General features: G+C 38.9%; 1 protein-coding gene across 1 annotated transcript in view; it reads right to left on the bottom strand.

Moving 5' to 3' along the window:
- Positions 1 to 27181, bottom strand: part of LOC145996818 (transmembrane protease serine 9-like) — a 46603-nt gene continuing 19422 nt past the window's right edge. The window contains exons 7-15 of the mRNA XM_083133351.1: positions 25967 to 26020; positions 21644 to 21711; positions 15526 to 15685; positions 14067 to 14247; positions 12141 to 12242; positions 7160 to 7319; positions 2242 to 2370; positions 1249 to 1348; positions 1 to 158 (exon numbers count right to left, since the gene is read on the bottom strand). Coding sequence (XP_082989477.1) covers positions 79 to 158; positions 1249 to 1348; positions 2242 to 2370; positions 7160 to 7319; positions 12141 to 12242; positions 14067 to 14247; positions 15526 to 15685; positions 21644 to 21711; positions 25967 to 26020 — 1034 coding nt within the window. The 3' untranslated portion in view covers positions 1 to 78. The remainder of the gene's footprint in view (positions 159 to 1248; positions 1349 to 2241; positions 2371 to 7159; positions 7320 to 12140; positions 12243 to 14066; positions 14248 to 15525; positions 15686 to 21643; positions 21712 to 25966; positions 26021 to 27181) is intronic.

Here is a 27181-nt window from a genome sequence, read left to right as displayed (position 1 = left end):
AATGAAATCCAAGTTTATTTTTGAAATTTCCTAAGTTACATGACAAGCATTGTTGTGCACATTGTTTCTTTCCTGTGATCAATTTCTTTTTGAACAATATTTACAGTCTGTATTCTGGTAAATCCAAGTTTTGTATTCACCGACAGAAGTGTACAGACCTGAAAGGAAAAAAAAGATTGATTGATTGATTGATTTGGTGTTTTAAGTCCACTTTGTGTACGGTAAGGCTAATCGGGATTGAACCTACAGTTTAAAGTGGGATCCGAACCACTATGTGCCTCCACCGCGTATCGAACCCTGGACACCTTGATTACAAGGCGAAGACGCTACCACTGCGCCATCGGGGAGACAGAAAGAAAGAAAATGATAAATCATTCAAGTAGAGAAATAAATTTATGAAGGTGGTACAGTGGGATGTATAGTCACGGACACTTCTGGGTTGTAATAATTCCATTGATTAAAATCACCAACCACCTCTACCTTCTGACCAAATCGAACACTGTCCGTCGTCTTTCTCATTCACTTTGTTTTACATAAAATTCAAAAAATGAAACAAGCAGTCTACTGCCTTAATTCCATTCCTTGAAATCAAAACGCCAACAAAACAATTCATAGCCTTTACTTAAAAATACCTAGGGTGTGACTGAACAATTAATGAAAATAGTGTGGGCAAATGTTCCTGCTATTCTCTATTTGTACAGCCACGGATACTTCTTTGTGGAATCATTACAACCCAGAAGTATCCGTGACTGTACAAATATTAGCAGGAACATTTGCCCACGTTATTCTCATTAATTGTTCAGTCACACCCTAGGTATTTTTAAGTAAAGGCTGTGAATTGTTTTGTTGGCGTTTCGATTTTAAGGAATGGAATTAAGACAGTAGACTGCTTGTTTCATTTTTTGAATTTTATGTAAAACAAAGTGAATGAGAACGTCGACGGACAGTGTTCGATTTGGTCAGAAGGTAGAGGTGGTTGGTGGAGGAGGAAATTCATTCAGATAACCTTAGATTTAGCTATTTTTTTTAAAGTATTGAGTGTACAAATTCATTCTGGGTCCGTTAATTAATTCACCTAGTGTTGTTAATAGACTTCCAACCTAGGATACACGATGTAGAATAACTGATCCCAGTAAAGGCGTCAGCAATGTAACGTGTAATTCTGTTTGGAAAACATCTTCTTCGGTGTTAAAGAATGAAATGATGACAATTCCAGGATTATTTTACTGAGATAAATTTAATACCAACCTGGGACACCTCTGCGTGCACAGCCATATCCAGATGAAACGACTCCAATTTGCTCATAGCTACTGGTTTCCTTGTTCACCAAAGGACCGCCACTATCACCCTGTAATAGGAAAATAATTCATACGTTGCAACAGCGTGGAAAGGAGATTTTTTTCTTAATGAACTACGATTAACAGAGTACACAACATGAAACGTGCAACAATCGTTGTTGAAATGGTAAGACCGTGAATTTCAACTACAATCCAACTACCATAAAGAAAACACCATGACCGATTTGGAAGTATCAACATGTATTACATAGGTAATGTTCTTTTCATGATTCAGTTTTCAAAAATATATTTATATTGCTCTCAACCATGGGCGTCCGGAAATTGAAAGTCAACCAAAACTTATATATTGCACACACATAATTTCAATTCAGCCACAATAATATGTGTTAATTATTTCACGAACATGGTAAATTCAAGTATAAGCAATGGTTTTTGAGAGAACAACACTATTATAGGGAACAATGTGCCTTGTTTGCCCCTCCTGGAAAAATACTTTCCTTGCCCCTCCCTGAAAAAAATCTGCGGACGTCCATGCTCTCAATTACGATGCATAACTGTTATCTACCTTTATGCAAGATGAAATATTCAAATTTGAAGTTTAAAGTTTTTACTACATGTCTCAAAAGGCCTGTTCTACATAATTATATCATGTATGAATCTTAGCCTATGTTCAGCATTCCAAGCAGTTACTGACACCATGTTTACTTCTTATTCTTGTCAGCACGAGCACAGAGAGGTGACGTCACAAATGCGCATGCGCTCACGACAAGAAAATATATTGCATCCCGTTTTTGTAAATTAACAGGCAGACTGTTATATTTTAACGGTAGAATATCGTAAATTTTACGGTATAGTTCCATTAAAATAATATAACATTTGTATTCGTACATATGTGAAGATTTTTATTTAACCTACTTGTGATGATAAGGTAATATACAAGTACCTGGCATGAATCCTTATCTTGAGCATATGCACAGATTTTCCCGGGCAAATCTCCACCATACACTTCCTCACAGCTGTCTTTGTCATAGATGTCTAGTTTGACTTCTTGCAATGTAGGAGAGGTAGTTCCCTATAACAGTAAATATCACAGTATATGATTGTTAGGGACACAAATTTATGGTAAATAAAAAGTGAGAAAAGCAGTAAATAAAATGTTAGATCAGCGGTATATACCAGCTGTGAAAAAAAAAAAAATTGGCACACACTTTTTCATTATGAGAGAAAACAACATTCAAAAGAGCTATAAATTGATAAACTACTTCATTTTTATATACTGTACACATACACAAGTACTTAGTACATGTACTTAGCTGTCCAACCAAGAAGAAAACATCAACACAAAATCACTTCATTTCTAATTTGCATATCTCAAGTGATTTATTCATTGTATGTATTTAAAGGATATCCTTGCTGTCCAACAAATAAAATAATCAGTACTGCACATACACAGACACATGTTGAAAATCACATGATGATAAAAAAAATTCATTCATGACTGAACACAAATGACCCCATTGTTTCCCTTGATGTGCGGGAACAGACTAATCTTATCGCTGCTACAGCTAGCAAGTTCAATGAAACTGGAAGTTGAGTAGACATTCGGGGGAAGAAAGGAATGCAGCTTGACAGGGGCGAAGTTTTCGAACTGAGATTATGTGCATGGGGAATCCCAATTTGCAGCGTCTTCCTGATGTGATCGAAGATAAAACGTTCTTCAGCTGCAAGTGGTAGGAAACTTTAGGCAAACGTTTCGTTACAAATCGACAGTTTGCGCGCACAACCTCGATTGCCGGCTTTTGCGTGTTTTCTACTTAATTTGATGATATTTCACGATTATTTCGCGAAAAAGCGTTCATTTCGTGGAAAAGCACACATTTCGCATTACTTCGCGAATAAAACTCATGCATATTTCATCATTGGGGGTGTAGTGACGTGCAGAATGTTCAAAATTGCATCTCTTTCTCACATTTCGCGATTTCGCGCATCGCGAAAATTCAATGTCCCTAATGATTGTATAAACGAACACTGACAGTTATTCTAAATACTGGATTGATATATGTTGAAATCTTACAAACATACAAGCATTTCTGAAATTTTAGGGGTTCCTTTTAGGATTTTAGGAGGGCCACCAAATGAGGAAACTTAGAAATTTGAAATGAAGTATAATCATAGATAGCCATCTGAGTCTGACAATATTCGGTTTATAAGCAGCGGCGACGATAGGGTTACAAAACTAGGGGGGTGGGTAGGGGGCGAAGTGCCAAGACTGGAAGGCAAGGACAGTTTGCTTTCCCTTGGTAGATAAGGTTTAGCATAGTGCGGATGTAAAAGAAGCAAAAAGTGGGGACGCAACTGCCCCCCCAATCCCCTCTAAGCGCCGCCAGCAGCGACGGCGCCAGGATTAATCATCTAGAGGTGCTGATGGAGTGCGGAATGAAATTTAGGGGATGCGATGTTGAAAATAAATCATGGATCATGAATGCATGCTTCAGCTACTTAAATGCCAATCAACCTTTAGAAAGCATCAAGGGGGGTGGCATACTATTCCCCAGTTAATTTCCAAAAATCATTCCCCAAACTAAGATCATTTGCACATCCCCTCTACTACATTGTCTCCATGTTGATCCATACAAGCATCCCTTCACCTATTCCTAAACTCGACTAAGCATCCCCTCAGCTAGGATTGATTGATTTGATGTTTTAAGTCCACTTTATGCACAGAAAGGCTAATCGGGACTGGACCTACAGTTTAAAGTGGGATCCGAACCACTATGTGCCTCCACCGGGTATCGAACCTGGGACCCCTTGTTACAAGGCGACGACGCCCTCAGCTAGGAATTTCCACTTTGAGCACTATAGGCGTCTATGATAATATTTCAATGAAAGTAAAGAATATTGGTGGCTTGCTATACTTTTGCTTGATTTTACTACTACAACAACCAAATGTTTGGGAATTTGAAATGAACAAAGTTTGAAAACATACAAACACAATCTATAGCCTTATTGAAATATGTGTTAAAATGAAGAAAAGAGCAACGATATAGCAATAGCTTACCAATAATAGCGGTACTAGTACAACAATACCTTAGAGCCGGACCCTGTGGTCGAGTGGTTAGCACGACGCCAACGGTCCTGCGTTCGAATCCCGCTTGGGCTTGGTTGTTTGTGAATGTCCATTCACAAACATCATTTCATCACTCATCCCCATCTTCCCAAATTAGCCAAGAGGCACAAAACGTGAAGTAAAATAAACTAAATCAATCAATCAACAATACTTTAGATGCTACGCTCAGTGTCACAACATGGTTTTAATGAGATAACAACACAATACCGAAATACTTAATAGTGTTTTCGGTTCAAAACAGGTTTCGAATAAGGGCTGGGAACAAAATTAACTAGTGCGCAAAGACCCCTTCGCACCCCTTTGCGTTGCCCCTCGATATAACTGAAATTTTATGTAAGAAAAATTCATTATTTCCAGTGGTGGCCTCCACAAATATCAATCCGTGTCTCCATATACACATGTTCAGGCAATAGAAACAAATTAATACCATAGGTAAGAATTACAAATTAGAAATTAAGGAAGAATGCGCAATATAATTTTTTGGTTATAAAGTAAGATGAATAAGCTTAATTTCGGAATTATTGGTATAGGAATATTCTTGTGTTGAGTGTAAAATGTTTGTATAACAATAAGAGGAAAATCTTACTCATCGAAAGCAAACGTTCCTGAGTGTTTTGGCAACGCAGCAAGGGAAGTTCTACATATGGCAACACGGGCCACAAGTGAAGAGGGACATTTTTATCTACGGTGACCGCGAGAGGAGAAAACAAATGACTGTCCACTTTAGTTCACGAGTTGGCCGCCGTATTTCTCTTCTTGCCACTGGTTGTACAGGGTGAGCATAAAGTCTTTCCCTGATTATGAATATTTATATCTCAACTTCCACGGTAGATAGGCAAATAAAACATATGGCAATAAGTAGTGCAATAAATCAAGTGCTTTTCCATTTCTTTGTTTTGACTGATTCGTAGAGACGGTCCCATATCATGGCCACCGCGTTCGCCGGACATAACCCCTCTTGACTTTTTTATGGGGTTACGTTAAGGACACAATGTTTAGTTCACCAGTTCCTGATATGCAAACTCTTCAGACACTAATACGGGATGCTATCGTATCGTACCCAAGGTATTGGGTAAGAAGTATAAAGTCTTAGCATAACAGGTAGCAGAGATAGGTGTGGAGCGTAAGCCTCTCAAATGAATACGCGGACGAGCAGATTGCCGAGTTAGCATAACAAACTCACGCGCCAGTGTTTACCTTGTATATACTATACGCAGACATGTATTTTCTTCTTCTCTTTTTTCTATCGGGACTTGTGATATCTATATATTTTCAGGACCTATATTATTCCATTCACATATATTCTGGGTAATGGTATGGTATTACAATATTTTTAGTACACTATATTTTATAATAAACAAATCTCTCCATAGAAAGGATCGATATGGAATACAACTTTAAATCTTTCATATTTAAGTGAAAATCAAAAGATTTTCTTTAGGGGGTAGAGGAGCGTATCGTATCCAAGGTATTGGGTAAGAAGTATAAAGTCTTAGCATAGCACGTAGCAGAGATAGGAATGCTGAATAAGTAATCAGACAAAGGTCGGGTGATTGACTTGGAAGGCGTATGTGGCATGAGTGTTGGATTTGTCAGGATGTGTGATCAGTTGGCGAGAATACGAGAGAGAGTAAGGACTGCGGATTGTGAGAGAGAAGCAAAGTGGAGAACGATTATTGGACGATGGTGTGTGATAGATTCGATGTCTGACAGGGAGGTCAGACAAGTGATAGTTGAGAGGACAAGCGTAGGAACAATCTTCATCTATTTGTAAGGCAAGTAATATCCTTTTCTAAACCAATCCATATCGGTTCAGTCATGGAGAGTATAAAACCCATATCTAATCTAAGCTAATTTCTATCGCTATTCCTTTAAAAAGTAACTTCTTGCATTTATCACATTTAGGCCAAGCGAGTGATAACCATCTGAGAGATGAAGGAGAAATAATTACATCACCCAATTCAATCTAGAGGTTCTTGGTTCGATCCCAAACGCAGCATGGGAGTTGTGTTACGCTATAGAGACTTTGACGGAAGAGATGTTGGCAAAGACATGGAGAGAAATTGAGTATCGCCTAGACATTCTAAGGGCAACAAAGGGAGCACATGTCGAAGTGTACTGATAACAAAACATTATGAGTTAAGCTACCATTTCCAACAAACCGCATATCTGTATCTAGCATAGTTCTTTAGCAATGAAAGGTTGTAATCAGGGAAAGACTTTATGGTCACCCTGTATATGTCTGTGTGTATGAACGATTGGGCAAGATGTGTGCAGGGCAGAATTTTTTTGGTCGGGTCGGGATCGGGACGGAAAATTCTTTAAATCCCGACTTTCGGGACGGGAAAAATTTTCAATTTGCCGACTAAGTCAGGGAATTTTTGGGACGGGAAATGTTCGAAATTTCCAGAAGCTCTGGAAATCTCGAATTCTACACGTCATGTTCACCTTAAGTGATTGTTTTTGCATTTCTGTAATAAAAACTAACAACGTCCGTTAATTTCCAGACACTTACAATGCAGAAAACGTCGAGAATTCACGCCTTTATAAAATGACCATTCAGTATTTCCCGACTGTTCGGGATTCCGAAAAGTCGGGAATTCATTTCCCGAAGTCGGGATCGGGACGAGAAATTTTTTTCTCGATCCCGGTCCCGACTTTTCTGGATCCCGCACACCCATAAATTGGGTTATCACCCCTTGCAGAAATACAAAACCGAGACCAAAATACCTACATTTTCTTTGGTGTTTCCCCAGCCGGTGACAATGCAGTCTGTTCCAGTTGCAACTTGGTTGGTCGAAGTTAGGCATGCCTGGCAGATTTTGCTTCCAAATTGGATTTTCTGTGTCAGCTTGATAAGTGCGATGTCGTTGTCAAGGGTGTCGGTGTCATAGCTGAAATAGAACAGAAGAACTATAGTTTGCACTTTGTATATGGGGGAGAGATATGAGTGGGGATATACCTATTTGCAGTGTGGTAAATGTAGGGGGGATGGGGGAATTCCTCCCTTTGGATACTTATATCCCTCTCGCTGCTTGATAAATTTTATTCCTGGTGGAATTATATTTGGGGAGGAAACAAGAAATTATTAGCTATTTATTTACATTTTACCACTTCGCCATTCAGTTGCAAAATTTTCTGTCAGACAATTGGACTCTCCACTTGGCGAACGCAGATGTGGCCTCAAGCTCTGCTCTATTCCTGGAACTGTCAAACAAGTGGCCAGGGTTGAAGAACACCTTCTCTCTTCCCTTTTCTTTTTCCACGGAATTTGGCAGGAAAATGCCATCCCAATGAATGTGGAAGTTACAAATGAGTTGTCACGTGACTCGAACTTGTCACGATAGAACGTCTGTATCAGAGCCGCCGTTAGGGAACGCGAGGCCCTGTGCGAACTATATCCGCGAGGCCCCTGAATTATGAAAACTGAAAATATCGACATCATCCGTTTTTCGTAAAATTCTACGCTAAAGCAAGCATGGTTATTAGTATTATCTAATTATTATCTATTGTTATACCCACGCGCGTGTTCGTCGTATACCCTTTTACCACCAATGAAATCTAAAATTTGACACCCTGTAGAGGAAGGTGTCATTAAGGCAAACAACTTTTTTTGATGACTTTTGCTGATTGATACATAGTTACTGCGCTATAAGCCCTAGAATAAATATCCTTTGTGTTTGCAGCCTTGTACTGCAAATTTATTATTTAAAGCCGCCGGTCACTCACCTGAGTCTAGAAGAAGCAGAAGCAGAATTAATCTATCATCTGGTGCAGAAGATGAAATACACATTTCCTCGCAATTTGTTCCTACATTGCCACCTGGCTCTCAGAAGAGTTAAATTTAAGATCACCACTGCCAGTGGCACTCACGGCTGCGACTAATCACCACCAACAACGCTAACACTGTCACGGTATCCAGTGACGTATAAAAATCACAGTTCGATATTAATAATTTTGTTTATTTAATCATATTATGACTTGTGTAAAGTGTGAAGTTTGGTTTATGTAATCTGAATATTTCCAATGCATATATGGTAAATTTGATATTCGAGCAAGACATCGGGAGTTGGGGACAGTTTCTGAGTCACAGCACGAACCGTCAACACGGCAAAGTACATGACATTTTTGCAACCGAAGCGGCTCGTCACGGAGGAAAGATAGACTTGTTTTCGTCAGGACCAACAGAGAATTCGCCGCGGGTGGGCAAGCTGCTTTTCATCAGAGCTGAACGGCAGACCACAGATTCCCAGATAAGCGCCAGGCAGGCGAGAACTTAATTCCCCACACCAATTTGAAGTCACGCCCTTTGACCGCGTTTCGAGACAATAGGGCCGATGTTGTTGCACCTCGCCCAAAAACCAATGGCGAGCCATCTTAACGTCTTTTCAACTGACATTTTTGAATCTCATATAAACCTGCAGGACTTCGAGTTTGCCACACAGTTTGTCAGGATTTTTGTAGAGAGAGCTTCTCCACGCTAGACTCCCGTGCACTTATTGTTTCGTTTTCGCGGACTTTGTTTTATTTGCGGACAGTCAGCAAGTTACCGCATCTGAAGTGATCAGTGTGTGCTTTGTCCTGTGACGCCATTCGCGGTGATTTGTTTTTATGAAACAAGAACTATCATAACCATGGGCGGCTAACACGATAGAGAAAGGGGCTGTCGCCCCTTCCCCGAAACCCGCAACGACGCTGCGTCACCACCATTCGGCGAAGCCAGCCGACGCCAACACCAACACCACCGACGCATAATGCCGCGAGGCCGATCAACGCCCGACGCCAAGAAGGATGATTCCAGATCGACGCCCGACAGAAGGCCGATACCCGAGAGAGAGGGAGAGAGAGATGATTCCAGGACGACCCTTAATAGATGCCCGATACACAAGGAAGATTCCGGACCGACGCGTGAGAACGTACAGCCGACGCTTGTGTGAAGACGTCCTGTGAAAGTGAAAGCGCCGGATATCGTCGCAACCACCCTTCGTCGCGGTCGATCTCAAAGGAACTTTTTCACCGCAAAGGAACCTTGTGCAAATCCCCGCATCCAGGAAAGATGAACGATCCCACGATGTAGCAGAGTCTGGGTAGAGTATTCTTCAGCTGGTTCATGTTCATGTACGCATGTATTGTTTGTATCAACACCGTACCATAAAAGCCGAAGTCTCATTGATTTGCAAAGTGACTCAGGAACTCCGAACCTAACTTCCGTGTCTGATATTTTTGAGTAATGTTATATAAAATATCAATTCATGTTCATATGTAATAATTTGATTGTCTGCAATTAGAGTTAGAAGCTCCTTTCTATTACGTTAATTTTCCTTGTAACTTGTCAAAGTGTGCTCCATTTTTTTGTGTAACTAACCGCCCAGTCGCGTCAATTAGCTTGTCAAAGGTCGACTGATTAGTCTTTTAATTAGTTGAAAGCGTATGTTATATTGCAAAGTCGTGCGAGCGTAGTATTCTTTATTGCATAGTGTTTTTGTTGTAATTTTTGCTCGCGCCGATGATTAATTTATGTATTCCGGCAGCTAGAACCGATTAAGTTTTGCATCACTATGTAATGGTGTAATTGTTCTCAATGGACGAGGGAGGCCTGTGTATATTACCCCCGTACGAGAAACTTGGTAAATGTCGTGCTTACGACTTTGATGGGTATGTTCATTCGGACCAAATGTTTAACTTCGCCGACCTAATTGTTTCAGATAATTGCTTTCCGAGGGCTGGCGCATATTTGATTTAAATGAGCACAGGAGCGGGCAGACTAATGACCTAAATTCACGCAAATGTTTAAACAAAAAAGAAATGGTACGTTGATTAGATCCATGACTTGTATGTATATTGCCATTAAGTCACAATCTTCAACACACGGACACGACACAACACAACTTCCGAGGGAGGATTATATTGGCGTCAGTCTGCAACGTCAACAGAAAGGGAAAGAGAGCGAAGGCAGGGAGAGAGAAAAAAACAGACTGTAGCGTGCGACTGTCGCGGACCCCATTCACCGTTGCGCCTGTAATGCCCACTTACTTTTATGGACATATGCAGACATTTATATAAATATTGCAAAAAACGAGCACTAACCTGTGTTATAACACGCAAAAGTTCTTCTGTAATTCATCCAAGTTCTGCCTTATATACACAAATAAATACGCTATAGAAACGATGTTAAGAGCTACAGATACTAAATCATTTTAATCATAGTTTTGACCAGTAACGTTCTGCTTAAGTTTATATCCTTGAAAGAGTTTTGTGTCGATCGTTTGGAGGTTTCAAATGTGCAACACTGTATCAAGATCACGCTGCAGACAAAACCGTTAAAAGTCAATGATTTTCGTGAGCTTAATTGCAATCCGAAATCTCCGAGCTCGACTTTTTTGTTCCTTCGCGACTAGATGAAGACAGAGCTGTGAATATAGTGGCGAGCAGATGTAAACCAAGAGCGTGTTAATTTCGTACTGTGCGCAAGAGTGTTATTCTTGGTTACTTGCCGTTACTTGTTTGTATTGTTTCAGTGTGTATGTGTGTTGTGTCAGTGAGACGATCGGAATGCCAGCCGCAAGGTTCACGATAGAACAAAGAATTTTTATGTATGACACTTACGTGAAAACAGACTTGTGTCGAGACGTGTGTAGGCAATTTGTACAGAAATATGCAATATTTATATAAATGTCTGCATATGTCCATAAAAATGAGCGGTCATTAGAGGCCGCAAATGTCGGCATCTCCGTCAGCGCTGCCCGCCACGCTTCTCCCGATCTCTCGGCTGAAGATCGAAACGAACGCACGGTATGACCACACTGCCTATTTGCAATGTCTGGAAAAGTTAGTTTTTAGGTTAGGTTAGGTTTAATTATATTTTGGATTACTGTTACACAGTGAGTTGTTGAGGCCTCCCCGATGGTGTAGTGGTAACATCGTCGCCTTATAATCAAGGGGTCCCGGATTCAAAGCCCGGTGGAGGCACATTGCACAGTGGTTCGGTTCCAAATTTAAACTATAGGTCCAGTCCCGATTAGCCTATCTCTGTGCACAAAGTGAACTTAAAACAACAATTCAATTATTTTAAACGTTTTGGAGGATATGAATGACAGCACATCATCATCATCATTGAATATAGCACACGCAGAACTCGAAAATGCCCCGACCTTCGTGGCGGAGTGGTTAGCAGTGCGTTACACAGGGGTTCCCGATTCGAATTCCGGCCTAGGCAAGTGTGTTCTTTGTAAGTGTCCCTTCATTAATTTCATTATATCATCACTCATCCTCATCTTCGAGATTAATCAAAAGTGGCAGAAAAGCGAAGTAAATTAAACCAAATCAATTGAACCAATGACAACACCGAGTCGAGGTAGATGCACTTTCGGGGCATCAACAGACACGGTTAATTAAACGTGTAATTTCAGTTTCTTCTAAGTGAACGTGTCTGATCTTCTTAGTTGATGCATTATTAGTGCATCACACGTACTGATAAAAGTAACCTTTTTATGCTTCCACAGGTCCCGTTCCGAAAGTTCCACACGGCTACTCTGAACGCCATAGCGGGTGTCTAGTTTCAATGAGCGTGAATCTTTAGATGTAGAACGTGGAGGGAAAACTTAGAAGGGGGATTCCCCTTGCTTCTGAAGACTCCTTCAGGAAAAAGCGAAATCATACGCACACTGTAACAAAAGTGAGCGATGCAAGTGACTGACTTGTAGCCTACTACTTACTCTGGATGAATGATTACTGTCTCCGTGGTGTACTTAACAGCATTGGAATCTCTATAGTTTCTGAAAGCTCCAAGATAGATATCTAAATCCGATGTCCTTTCCCTGCAAAATACATTACGAGAAATATGTTAAAATGGTACATCTTAGTAAAATAAAGAGTAGTGCATATTATGCCCTCTCCATATTATTTTCTCTCATGTGCTGTGAAATGACTAAACTGTACAAATATGTGTAACATCTGTTGTCATGGAGATTACATAATCTGCGTAGAAAATGCAAACTGAAGAACAAATGCACAATGCTGCTTGGTAGGAAGCATAAGGCAATAAGGGAAGGTGAGGGAATTGTGAGCGGCGGGCAATAATGCGCACTGCTAATTCTGAAGTCCCTGGCAAAATATTTGACCGTGGTGGTTTGTGTCACTTTCCTTACGATGTAGCAACGTGAGATCATCGCCGATATCTTGTGAAGTTGTTTGGATGAGAAACTTCAGTTTTTTTTTTATTTGTGAGTTTTCCTACAATTTTCGTGCATCAAGTAATGTGGTAATTAGTCTGCATTTCTCCTGTTTTGCCAGACGAAAAAAGACAAGAAAATCTAAGCCATTTGAAGATTTTCGTAACCTCGTATGTTTTTCTTACCATTTTATTTCGAAGACGAGCGTGTGGTGACGGTGCACGATTTGCAGCAATGTTCGTAATGATTTCCATCACTGAAAGTCACATAAATATTTCATGCAATACTTGTTACGGTTCTACAATCCAAACTGAAAATATAGGGATCAAATTCATCGACAGTCTCCTAGGAAATTTGAACGAAGACAGTGTGCAAGGCCTAATAGAACTGGTCATTATTATGGTGCAAAATAATTCTTAGTTCAGACGTGGGAATTATTCACCTAGACATAATAATAATGGAAGAGTTAATGTAAGATAAAATTAAGAGTTCGGGTGTAAAACATGGTAAGTTACATTTTGGTCATTTCTGAGTTCATTAAGGAAAAAGGTTATTAGAAGCTATACTGTAGATAAATTGCTTTCGTGTTGTGTTTACCAGTTTCACAAGGCTTCACTGAGTCTAATGCAAATTGTATGACATGGTAATTTCACTCGAAAATTGAAGGATGGCACATTTTACTTTGTAACTCAAAAATAACCAAAATGTCACTTACCATGTGTTACACCCGAGCCCTTCAAATGAAATTGTCGATGAATAATCATCTTGTACTAGTGCTCGGTTTTCAGTTAACTTTAATATTAAACAAAATAGTGACAATGTTTAGAATGATTTTCGTAATCCGATAAAGAACTCTGAAACTAAAAGTGACAATGTTAGTTCAGTACTACCTTGGATAGATGCAACAACAGAAGTTAAATTGTTTATATTTATGTTTTACTTACTAAGCATGTGTGAAGTAGCATGCAATTAATCTCTGTTTCATATATTTACTGTTGGTCATGCAAAGGTTTTGCCATTTATGAAATACCTTATGCTTAACTTCTCCTCTTACAAACCATGTATTTTACTTGGCTGCCATATTTCAATGTATCAAAGATAAGTGTTCAGCACGAATAAAATGCAAAATGGACAAAAAGTTTATTGAATTGGGCTATTTTACGGAAAAGATCTAAAAACATAAACACAAATGCCTTGCTGAAGGAATGATAACAAAGAAAGCTTGGAAGAGGAATGTAATGTGATAGAATTCTAATTGAAGAGCTTTTGCACATTTAGATTCAAAGGAAAGGAGTGCATTCATGAAGAACATAACCTTTTACATGGATATAATAATACATTTGTGAAATAATAGTAAAGATATTGTCGTAAAGAAGAAAACGGCCGAGAATGTGTCGACAGATGTGATAAGGAATTGATGTAGTAGTAGTTCATGTAATGCTTATGAAGTAATTTTAAAACATTACTCACAAATCATTCACGCAATGTGCAGCTGTCAATATGTACTGATCACAGATAACTGATCCTCCACATAGAAAGTAGCTGGTCTTCTGTGCATTTCCCCAACTGATCAATTGAGCTTGCCAACAATACTTGCCATCAGGAGCCTGCGTGCCACCGACAATTCTGTTGTTCGATCTAAGACCACAATCTGAAACGAGAGACATTGTTGTTTGCAATTAAATTGCAATACCTTTATCATATTCAAAGTTGGAATGCATAATGCATTGTTTTAAAACCAGCTCTCGATACAAATGACAAACATGTGATTTAATGGCCCAATAAACGTACAAACGTTTGAAATATATCATTTTGCTTGTTTTCTCTCATGCTCTACAGCTTCCTTCATGTATCTTCTCTCTTTCCTCCCTTAAAACATTTCTTTCGTCCGATGACACGTAAACATGATGTCACAGGACAATCCGATTTGGAGGCCCTCCACACTCCTCTCTCTCTCTCTCTCTCTCTCTCTCTCTTTCTCTCTTTTGCAAGAATTAATTTTCTGCCTCTTTTGGTTGGGACTGGATTCAGGGTAACTAGCCCAGTCCTCTGGCATCATCATCACTTATTAGAGTAGGGCCCCTGGGAGGGGCACAGATTATGCTGTAACTACATAATACTAACACATCTGGAAATATAATGAGAGAAATTTTCTCCATGCTAACGCAACCTCACATGTGTGTATGTGTGCGTGCAGCTTAATGTAATATTCACGTGAGGACAATTACAAGGCTTGTTATAAGGCCAATTTGTAGTCAGATAATCTAATCGGAACTGGACCTTCAAAGTGCAATCTGAACATCCACTAGGAAACGAACTCAGAACCCTTTAATTATCAGGTGATAACATTAGTAGATTTTTGTAGTACTTAGTTTTTTGTATTAACAATGATTACAGAAAGAGATCAGCTCTAGAATTAATTTCATCAGGCGAAACGCCATTAACGTGGGACATATTGATCTCTTGCCTTGTGTCCAACGTTTATTATTATTGCTTTCTAACCAATAAGCCCCGGATTTGATTTCCTGCGTCGACTTATTTAAGTGAGAAGTAAATCTTTAAGTTTCTGAAAATGGATTGCTCGAACAATATTCGTTGCAATCGAATGCTATCAACTTTCTAAAATACTTAGTCTTGGGAGGGGCACGTGCCCCCCTGACCCTTCCGCTAAATCCATCAATGACTATCAGCATTCTCAGCTTTTGACGTGCGAGTTCTAGATCTAACTGAAAGTATGAGAATATAACGTTTTCAGCTGTGGAAGTACAGTATTCTCCAGAAATCACCTGATCAGCTTGACTTGACAAAACTCTTCAGAAGAAGAGCAAAAACGTATTAAAGAGATTTACAATTGCGAATTGCACTAGTTGCTAACACCTAAACTGAAGATAGCACCAGAATAAGAAGTTAAAAGAATGAACAGACTTACTGCATCCGCCATCAAACCGGTTCGCTTTAGGTTGAAATTCAGGAGGGACGTTTTCGAAAGCCTGCTTCGGTTCTACAGCTATATCCTCCTGATACCCAAGAGCTTGGGCAACCAAGAAGACGCACGCAATATGGAAGAAGGCCATTGTTTCACTTAGCTCCTATATCAGGTCCGTTGAAGCTTTGGATGTGCTTGTAGAACTTTGGTTGCTCTTTTTATAGTCCTTCGGCTCAACAGTACACACACAAAAAGCAAGTGTTTTTGTTCGTAAATATATCAAGCACATACTTCTTCTTGCCAAGCCACATTGATCTTATATTTATGGAAGTATGTTTAACATCACTACTCATTGAGCAAGACGATACATACATCTTAGAGGTTTGTAACCCTTCAAATGCTTCATATTCTTTGGGGATAATAATTCTTAGGGAGAAAATAAGCGTCCTTGACATTATTTTCGTTCATTGTTCATGTCTGTTTATCGCACGTGTAATCATTAATCGAATACATGTTTGAATAGGAAGCAGAAAACGGTCAAGCAATTATTTTTGCAGAGTGACATATCTGTATACTTTGAAGCCAGGGCCACATGTGTTCTACATATTCCTCTATATATGTAGGCATATTTTCAGCACTTTGTCAAGATGTAATAAGCAAATTTCATGATAAGAATCAATTGATATATCTATAAATAATGATTCGTAGGATGGAAAACCTGTGTAGACTCGAACCCATGATCTCTAGTTTCGGAGCGCCAATTACTAACCTCTGGATCATGGAGTATAATAGTATTAGTAATAGTATTTCCCTTATTATAACACGTCACACTTTAATTTTATAACTTTTAATCATTATGAATCATGTTGTGAAAGGATTTTGAGCCTGAAATTTAACACAATTCCTTTGCAAAATTTAAATTTGTACAATTTATTTTGTCTACAATATTTGAGCATCCTATTATCGATTAATATACCCTTGTTTCAATCACGTAATAATGTGAGTATAGATATTGGTTGACGATGTGGACCACACAAATCTTTGAAAGGTGACCATCCATTAGGCCCGGACAGCTCATAGTCTGGCACACCCCTGTCTTTTTCGGTTACCTACTGAACACGTTGAGTGTCATGCTGTTGAAATAATATGATTAGGAAAGAAATAATCAATTAGCAATTTATGTTATCCATTAATGATTGGAAACTATTATTTTAGTGTCCATTTATTATTATTATTTCTCTATGCTTTGGAGTGGGTACAGGAGAGTTGCTCAAATCGCACCAGTGTTCAAGTAGATGGGAGCAGCTGGAAAACAAGTGATATAATGTACAGTCACCGGCAATAAAATTGGGCACTTAGATTCTGAAATACTCGCTTCCTAGCAAGGCATTGTGCGTGATGCCTAAGTCTACGGCGATGAGTATGTTTGAAAAGCAAATTTTCAATGGCAACGTCTACCACCGCTGTAGAGTTATGCAATACACGCAACACCTTGCAGGGAAGCGAGTATTTCAGGATCTAAGTGCCCCATTTATATTGCCGTTGACTGTACCTATTTTGATATGCCGGCTCTGAAACAATTCTTTGTCTTTCTTCATATTAATTTGGAAAATTTTATTCTAATTGAAATACCAAAGTATAATTAAATTGCAAACCTTGGATGTGGTGCGATTTCGGCAAATAGTCTCGTAAATCTAGTTTTCGAGGAGGGATGCGAGGTGGTATCCCCCAGCCAGCAAAATTTTCGTAGAGCCCCTTCCTCCCCAACTCTCATCGTTACCATGGTAAATCGTAGGAGCATGCCTCTAGATGACCTCAAGGTTCGACCGAATATTCCTCCAGCTAACATTTCCGTCCCTAAATCGCACCACAGGCAGGCCAAATGGCACCCCAATTTAAAATATTGAGAAATAACATGTTTCAACGTGGTAAGTTTTGTATTGGGAAACTATATTTATTTAGGTTTGATTGATTGCTTGATTTGGCTTATCTTACTTCGTTTTTTACCATTTTTGGCTAATTTCGAATATGAAATCAATGGAAACATATGTAATACATCAGATCTTAAAGTATGAGACAAAAATAATGTAAAATGAAACACAAATAATGGTATTTTCTACCTGATGATTTATTTATTTTCACCTATAACAGAGTTATGGCTCCAATTACAATAGGTTTACATACCTTAAAAACAACAAATTACAATTTCAACAATACAAAACAAAAGAAAAGAGAAAAAGAGAAAGCAAAGCTACACTATTTATTGCGTAATGAATACTAGCACAGATTTTATGCAAAGCATAAATCTAAAAATGATATTTACAGAAGTATAACAAGATACAGATCTATATACAGACATACATAACTAATGAAATATACGCACATACGGACATAATTATATTAACAAACATACCTGTGTATTCTTCTTTAGGAGTTTAATTTGTTCATAATGTTATTTGAAGGACAGACAGGAACTGCCTGAATGGCATAGTGAAATCCAAGTCTCCCACCGTTTCTGACTATTTCATTGTGCTTAATACAGTCTTAGAATGGGCGAATTCTGGTAAACTGTTGAGTGGGATTTGCCATAATGAAAAGGCTGCCTGAACGGTAACACATCCTTCTTAGCATTAAAATGTAATGTTTGGAGGAGACTTGGACTGTCGACTATACCCGTTGATTAACTTATATAAAAATAATTGATGTGCTACCACTCTCCTTTTGTACAAAGGTGTAACATTGAATTCACCAAGTAGTAGTTTCTATGATACCTGATCCTGAAAAGATGATCTTGTAACGAGTGCACTCACGGCCCCCGAAATGACGTGTCAATCATACCCCGGCACGGGGCCAAACGTCGTTATGTGTACGGGAAACCGGTCGTGACTCACGGTCCAGTTATCCAGTTCGGTACTGAGACGGTCGTTTATTGTCATACTATTGCGAGGCGGAGATTAATACCTTGAAATGTTACACTGTTTTGTTTACCTTTGATATGTAGATTCGAACAATCATAACACACTAATAGCATAATATCTGGTACCTGAAAAACGTCAAATAACAACACTGACGAACGGTAAAAAAGTGAATATATATATATTGTAACAACAAGAAAATATTGCAATCAACAACTGTTTACAAAGCCTCCTCACTCTCACAACATTCACGCAATCTCTCTTTCACACACATGAGGTATTTTTACATGTGAAGTATGGATACAACTCACGGATCTCATTAACATATCATTCCTTCTAATTTTTTAAACCTTTATGTGAATTTAGGGCATGTGTCTGCCAGCTCCTGTGCTCTTTTAAATTAACTTAAGTGCCAGCCCTCGGAAAGCGGTTAACTAAGACAATGGGTCGGCGTGGTTAAATCTTTCGTTCGAATGAACGTGTGCATCGAGTCGTAAGGACGACATTATACAAGTCTCTCGGACGGGGATATTACACACAAGCCTCTCTCGTCCAGTGAGAACAACTACTCAATTACATAGTGATGCAAAAACTTAATTGGCTCCAGCTGCCGGAATACACTAATCAATCGTCGGCGCGAGCAAAAATTACCTTAAAAACCACTATGCAACAAATAATACTATTTCACGCACACGACCTTGCAATAAAAACAACTACGCTTTCCACAATTAAAAAGGACTCATCAGTCAACTATTGACAAATTAAATGGCGCGACGGGGCGGTCGGTTACACAAGAAATGGAGCACACTTTGACAATTTATACTAAATATTAAAGAAATGAAATGGAGCTTCTAACGCTGAATGCAGACAATTAAATTAGCACCTCTGAACATGAAATAACTCTTTTTTATAACAATACCAAAAATTATCAGACGCGGGGTTAGGTTTAGGTTTTTCCTGAGTAACTTTGCGAATAAGTGAGACTTCGGCGTTAACTGTACGGTGTTGATACTAACGACGCACGTTTACATGTACATGAGACCCTCTGAAGTATACTGTACCAGACTCTGCTACATGGCGTGGTCATTCATCTCTCCTGGACGCGGGACTTGCACACGGTTCCTTTGTGGCGAAATAGTCCTCCAAGGTCGATCGCGACGAAGAATAATTGCGACGATCTGTTGTACTTGCACCTCCTTAGTACTTCGGGCTTTCCTCTTGTCACTAGCGTCGGGTGTACGTGGTCACGCGCCGGTCGGGATATCTCTAGTGTCGGGCATCAATTGGACGTCGTTCTGGAAGCGTCGTTCTGGAGTCGTCCTTCAATCTCTCCCTCTGGCTTCGATCGGCGTCGTTCTGGAGTCGTCCTTCAATCTCTCCCTCGGGCTTCGATCGGCGTCGTTCTGAAGACGTCCTTCGGGCTTTGGTTGGGACGTCGATCTGAAAGCGTCCTTCGGGCTTTGGGCAGTGGTTGGTTTTGGCGTCGTCTGGCTGGCTTCTGCATCGTTGCGGGCGTCAGGGAGAGCGACGGCCCCCTTCTCTATCGTCCTTAGCCCTCCATCATTATGTAGTCCACGCTTGGCAAAAAACAAATCACCGCGTAATCTTCACAAAAATAAGGCGCACACTGGTAACTCCCTATCTGCAAGTCGCTCACAGTAAGTAAGGAAACAAAGTTCACGGACACAAAGCAACGATCACGCGAGAGTGTAGCGCGGAGATGCTCTCTCTATGAAATCCGGGTAAAAACTGTGTCTGGAATCGTAGCACCGCGTATTTAAGAGAGATTCAAATTCGTCCGTTGGGAATGACGCTAAGGTGGCTTCGCTTCCCTTTCTGAGGGGGTGGAAATGACCTCTCTCCATTGTCTTGAAACGCGGTCACCGAGGCGTCTTCGATCCTTGCAGGCTCGGGCTCCAGCTGGTGTACCTGGTCATCCGTGAACATGGGTTCGACCGCCCGCTGACTTGAAGCCCGGTCTCGACGAAAATATTCCTTTCGTATCTCCGTGTCGGTGCAAATATGTCATGTCCTAAGCCGAAAAGACAGTTCCGCTGTCACTCAAGAAAAACCCGTCCCCAACTCCCGACTTCTGGCTCGGATACAAATTTATCCACAAAATAAACAACCTCACACTTTCAAGTTGGTGCATATAAGGAATCAATAAACAAAAAATAATTTTTATCGAACTGCGTTTTACATGTCACTAGATACCGTGACAATCTTTTGTATTTTTTGTAATAAAAGTAACGAAGAAATTTCTTTTGTATTCTTTCTATCTTTTTGCTATTACATTGTGTGTAAGTTGACCAAACTACACTTGCATATTCTAATTTGGTTGGAACAAGGTAATTAAACAGACTTGTTAGTGCTCTTACACTATGTATGTCTTGTGAATTTCTAATTAAGGACCTTAAATTTAAAGTTCTGTAAGCATCATTACAAATCTGATCAATATGTGTTCCAAAAGAAAATTTTGTTATTTAATTTTACTCCCAAGTCATTTATCTGATTTACTCTTTGTATTACATGATTATTCATTGGGCGTTGTGAAAAGTTTTGCCTCTTACGCAAAAACATCAATAATATGAAAGATACTTACATGAACTACGTCTTCTTCAAGCGTGTAATGTCCTCTACTAGCGTGTCACTACTTTTCAACGTAGTCACCACCATTGTCCACACACAAATGCCAACGTCAGACAAGTCTTTGCATCCCGTCGGCGAGGAAAATAGGCGTCTTCTCCGGGCACCAACGACGCACATGTGCTTGCACTTCCGCATCACTTACGTAACGGTGACCCTTCAGGTGCTCTTTCAGTTTCGGAAAAAGGAAAAAGTCACAAGCTATCTTGGCTGTACGGCGGGTGGGGTAAAATCTCGTGGAATTTGAGACGCTGGAATACGACTCGTGTGAGGGTGAGCATTGTCATGTTGAAGTATTGCGTCCTAGCCAGGCCTAACTCTCAGTAATCGTGCGCGGAGTTTCTCCAAAGTCTTCACGTACCGATCGGAGTTTACAGTGGTTCCGTGCTTTAAAAATTATGTGTGGATTATGCCGTCGGAATCCCAAAAGATGGCCATCGACACTTTCCCTGTGCCTCCGTGGCTGTTATTGGTCGTCCACTGCGGACCTTATCATGCACGCTCGTCGTGGCCGGATTGTCGCCTTTCAGATTCCTTGCCTATCACCTGATAGTACTCACATCCACACAGGCGTCGCCATAAACAGCACTCATTCGTCGATGAATGTCAACGGGAATACAACCCTCTGCTGTGAAGAATTCAATAACAGCACGTTGTTTGTTTCAACCGCACGTCCATGTACATCGTTATTTTACTCACTATTGTGCGCATGCGTGATGTTGGAGGCGAACGCCGCTAGACGTCGCAACAGTCAGTGAATCAGCTATTGTTCTCTCACCACGTGTTCTTAGGCGTGTCCCGCCCGACCCTATGGCCGAGTGGTTAGCACATCGCGCTGCGACGCCAAGGGTCCCGGGTTCGAATCCTGGTCGGGCTTGGTTGTTTGTGAATGTCCATTCATCAATTTCATCATTTCATCACTCATCCCCATCTTCGCAAATTAGCCAAGAGGCACAAAATAAACTAAATCAATCAATCAATCAATCTTAGGCGTGTCTCTGAGTAGCGTTGCTAGAGTTATTGCATAGGAGGCAAAACTTTTCAAAAAACCCTCGTATTAGGCTTGGTTTGCCTGGAAAAAGTTATTGCAAAGCATTTTGTGACATTAAAGTTTAATTTAATTTCGATGCTCCATATTTGTGCATTTTGCAAGTCTCTTTGCAAATTGAGCTCATCGTTTGGATCTTTTATTACATTATACAATTTTAAATCATCAGCAAAAAGTAAACATTTTGAGTATTTAAAAATTGTGGGTAGATCATTAATATTTGATAGGAAGATTAATGGTCCAAGATTGGAGCCCTGTGGTACATCGCAACAGAATTTGTACGTGTATGACTTAGCTTGATTATATGTCACAAATTGCATTCAATTGTGTAGGTAAGGGGATATTAATTTAAGCAAGTTATGAGAGAGACCAAATTTGACAATTTACTCAGCAAATACATCGTGATCAAGAGTATCAAACGCTTTGGCGAAGTCCATATATATTGCATCAACAGAATTCCTATCATCAAGGGAATCGGATATAGTATATGTGAAATTGACCAGATTAGTTGAAGTTGATTTCTCAGGACAAAATCCATGTTGATCTATTGATATATAAGGTTTAATATGGTTGTATATCCTGTTAGTACGCGTATAAGACATATTCAAATATTTTTGAAGGAGCTGAGATGAAAGAAGTAGGGCGATAATTTGTAATTTCCCATGTGTTTCCCTTTTTTAAAACAGGACAAAGTTTACTGATTTTCCTAAGATGAGGAAAAATTTGCGTTTTTAGAAAAATATTGTAAATATAACACAAAGATAGATAATAATTTGGCACAATCTTTGAATATAATTGGTCAGGACCACTAGATTTGGATGATTTCAATTTCTTTATAACTTCATTGCATTCTGCTTTGGTGATAGAATCTACCACCAATGATTGAGATACTATAATGTCAGCGAATTCAAAGATCGATCATTTATTATTGTGGTAATATTAAAATCACCAACAATAATTATTTTGAAGCTATGCCGGTTAGCAATCTCCTCAACAAATTTTAAAAAAATCCGGATACTTCTTAATTGGTGATTTTTGTGGGAAATATACTGACATATAGAAAAATAACTTGTATATTCAAATATATATTTAATACATACTATTTCTATATGTTCAATATTTATTTTTAATTCCTCAACAGAATATTTTTTTATTGCAGAAACCAAGATACCTTCCCCTCCCTTATGGACCCGATCTGGACGATAAGTATTGTACCGATTATCTATGAACTCTCCATCATAGACATCTACATTTAGCCAAGTTCCGTCAGTATAATTACATCATAATTTTCGAGGGATATACTAGAGTACAATTTATATAGTTTTGTATTTAACCCTCTAACATTGTGTACAACTGGGTAACATCTTCGAGTGATTTGAATATTATAATGATGGTGTCATCCTTTTCTCCCCTTAACTTAGTCTAATAGCTCCCACATGGTCAACCCACAAATACGCATAGTTTTCTTTTCATGCTTTATTCTCCTTGCCTGACCAAGAATGCGCTTTCGGTACGACGTGAAGCTTTGGTTAATGCAAATTGTTTAATTTTTTGTGTAACGTAGACGAACAGCATTTAGTAAGTTTCTTTTTTACTTTCCTCCTCTGCAGAAAGACATCCTTGTTCACCCGCCTTACAAATATTACAATTATTCCACTGGAAGATTCATTACAGGTTTTGCGCAAAACATGACAACAATCGATCATTTCATCTTTGATTTCCATATCCAATGCTCGCCCAATAGCTTTTACTACATCCTTCGTATTTTCATTCGTTTGTTCAGGAACACCGTATCTTTCTAATATATGGCGGCGACCGTACTGATCTAATTCATTTAGTTGATCTGTAGAACACTGTAGAATAGTGAATTCAGTTCGTTATTCGGTACATTTGCCAATCTGTAATTTATAAATGCCAATGATTTGAGATACTTTTTGTAAAGTTGCTGGCCAGAACCAGTTGCATTTGATTTAGGGTTTCGAGGATCGTCATTAGAATGACTAAATTGAATAAGTACATTTCAAAATGGAAATAATTGAGATGTACGCTGATATATGTGTGTGGCATTAAACTTAGATTATGTGAAGGGATATTTTTTGTATTGGGGAGAGATAGTAACATGACAATTACACAAGATATTGGCGATTTATTGCCCCTTACAAAGCATTGTAGTTTATCGGTACAGCTGTGCATGATGAAAATCGGGTTGCATGTGTAGCATCGTTTTATTGAACTTGTTGTTTGTACGTTAATTAGTATTTTATGAATGTGATCACCAGTGGCATTTCTATGTTGTGAGTGATTTTGCCAGGCCAACGAATTCTGAATTATCTAAAAGTCACGAAGGAGACTCAATAGCATCACTCCTCTCGTGATAGTCGGATAGAAATAACCGGGGTATTTCAAATTTGTAATAAATCATATTTATGAAAATTTTCGCAAAATACAACTGTGTCGTAGTCTCATTATTAGTGAAAGGTGTGTTCTTTCTTGTCAATACAATTAACACCACTCCAAACCGATCGTGAGTAATTAGGTCTAAGATTTTGATTACTTTGTATCTTCTTCTGATAATCCAAAAACGTACTTGCTTTAGAATTTAATTAGCCCGTGTCCAAAATGTGCAAGACAGTACTTGAAGCGACCATACTTGGAGAATGGTCTCGGATTTCAGTTTCGAAGTCTTGGACTGGAAGCAGAAATCTTTTGAATTGCATTTCGACTGCAGCACCAAATACCGTCGTAAGATAAAATTAAGAACACATTGTTTTCCTGCATTGTAAAACTAGTTTTTCACCATAGAATTTTTAAAAATTCTTATGCTTAACATTTCTGCACATCAGAAGAACTACAGCCAACATCTGGCTGACTTTCGACTTCCGCGATTTCAAACAAGTGAATATATCGAGTGCAGAAGTCTGCAATCTTGCGTGCGGTACCTTATACGGACTCGGTTGCTTGCTTACTGGCGCTTTCGAACTGCACTAGGTGACGTCACTTCCAATAAGACCATATCTCAAGACTGTTTTTTTGGACCTTTCGGACAAAACCTTGTTTTGTGACAAATTAGAGCATTTTAGGATGGATGTGTTGGGACATTTTTGTGCATCTTTTTAGCATTTTTTTGTCATTTTAGGCCATTTTTGGTCATTTACTTATTTTTTGAGCGTAAATATTTCTATATTTAACGATTTATTAAAATATTGCTTTTCCCCCTTTGTTTAGCCCAATGGCAATGGAAGTCCACTGTTCATTGTCCCTCACTAAAATATTTATAACATACTGCAACTCAGACTTAAACTCTGATATCAGACGATAGGTGTAGCAGCAACAGTTTGTGTCTGGAGTGGTAATACAAATAGCGCATTTATTACCCCTATCGCCTTCAAATGAAGGGTTCTCTAGTTCGAATCCCGATGGAACCTCAATTCAGACGATCGTCTCTGCATATGTTCACGACATTGTGTTTTGTTCAGAACTCTCTGAACCGTAGATTTACAGTTCTCTTTGGTAGAGATTAGAGTAACATACCTAGATGATAATACTTATTTGCACTTATTCTAAAAAGCAAACACATATAATATTTCTTATATACTTTTGTGAATATAGGCTTGGAGAAATGACAAAATTAGTTTATTTAAAAAATAGAAAAAAACAATATGTCTGTGGCTTGTATTCAGGCTTTAGGAATACTAGGATTAAAATGAACAACGAAATAATATTACATTCATCAATAAAATTCCAGTTTATTCTTGAAATCTTCTAAGCTACATGAACATTTTTGTACTGTTTCTTTATTTTTACTGTGATCAATTTTTTTTTGTACAATATTTACAATTTGTATTCTGGTCGATCCAAGTTTGGTAGTCAGGGACAAAAGTGTACAGACCTGAAAAAAAGTAAAAATCATTCAATTGGAGAAATTAATTTATTAAGATACATTGGGTATATACATTTTCCCACACTATTTTAATTAATTTTTCTCTCACAGCCTAGGTGTTTTTGAGGAAGCTAATTGTTCTGATTCTGGTACAGAGGCTGAGAACTCCTTCATTGACGTTTTGCCTTTAAGGAATGGAGTTGTCTCGTGAACATAGCATTAAGTGCTATAACGGAACATTCGTGTAATATTATGTTTCCTTATCTCTTTAATTTGAAAAACATATGTTGTGTTAAGGAATGAAATGATATCAATTTCCAAGGTAACTTAATATATAAGGTAGCGCCATCCGAAAATTGCCGATCATGCACGAGCGCGTGACGTCTTATGGGAGGATCGGTTATGCTCGGTGCCCCTTCGGTTATGTTCGTTCGGGGCTTGGCCGAAGCAAACGGCCGCTATAATTTCTATGCGAGGTTCAGAGAGGGAAAGTGTTTTATTACTTTGAGGAGGGGGAATTATTAATTATCGAAACTTCGGGATGGTATTGAGGCATTCCTTTAATGATTAGTAACATGACTGATTGATTGAGTTGGTTTCAACAAGTCCACTTTATGCACAGAAAGGCTATTCGGGACTGGATATACAGTTTAAAGTGGGATCCGAACTACTATGTCCCTCCACCGGTTATGGAACCTGGGATCCCTTGATTACAAGGCAACGACGCTACCATTGCGCCATCGGGGAGGCACTAGTAGAAACATAATTGAAAACTCGCAAACGTATTGTGAAAATCCATACTTTTCAAACTTTCTGATCGATGTGTTACAAAGCTAGTTGCGCATGTTCTCATTTACCATGTCTTCATTCTATAATCATAGTATACTATAATTTTAACACGCTAAAGAAGAATTGCATGAATGTAAGAGTTAAAAAGGAAATGATCGTTTCATAGATTAATTTTGTTTATTTGTTTTACTCCGCTTTTCTGCCACTTTGGGCTAATCGCGAAGACAAGATAGTAAAATGTCACGTAATTGCCTTCTAACGACAGTAAAGGAAATTACACTTCTTGAATAAAATGTATATTCCGGTTTTATAACATTATGTACATGATATTGAGCATTGTATGAAATAAATATAATGCCCATTAATGAAGTTTTACTACTT

This window comes from Lepisma saccharinum, chromosome 13 (genome assembly GCF_977018435.1).
Source record: "Lepisma saccharinum chromosome 13, izLepSacc3.1, whole genome shotgun sequence".
Lineage (NCBI taxonomy): Eukaryota > Metazoa > Arthropoda > Insecta > Zygentoma > Lepismatidae > Lepisma > Lepisma saccharinum.
This window is presented reverse-complemented; position numbering and strand designations above follow the sequence as displayed.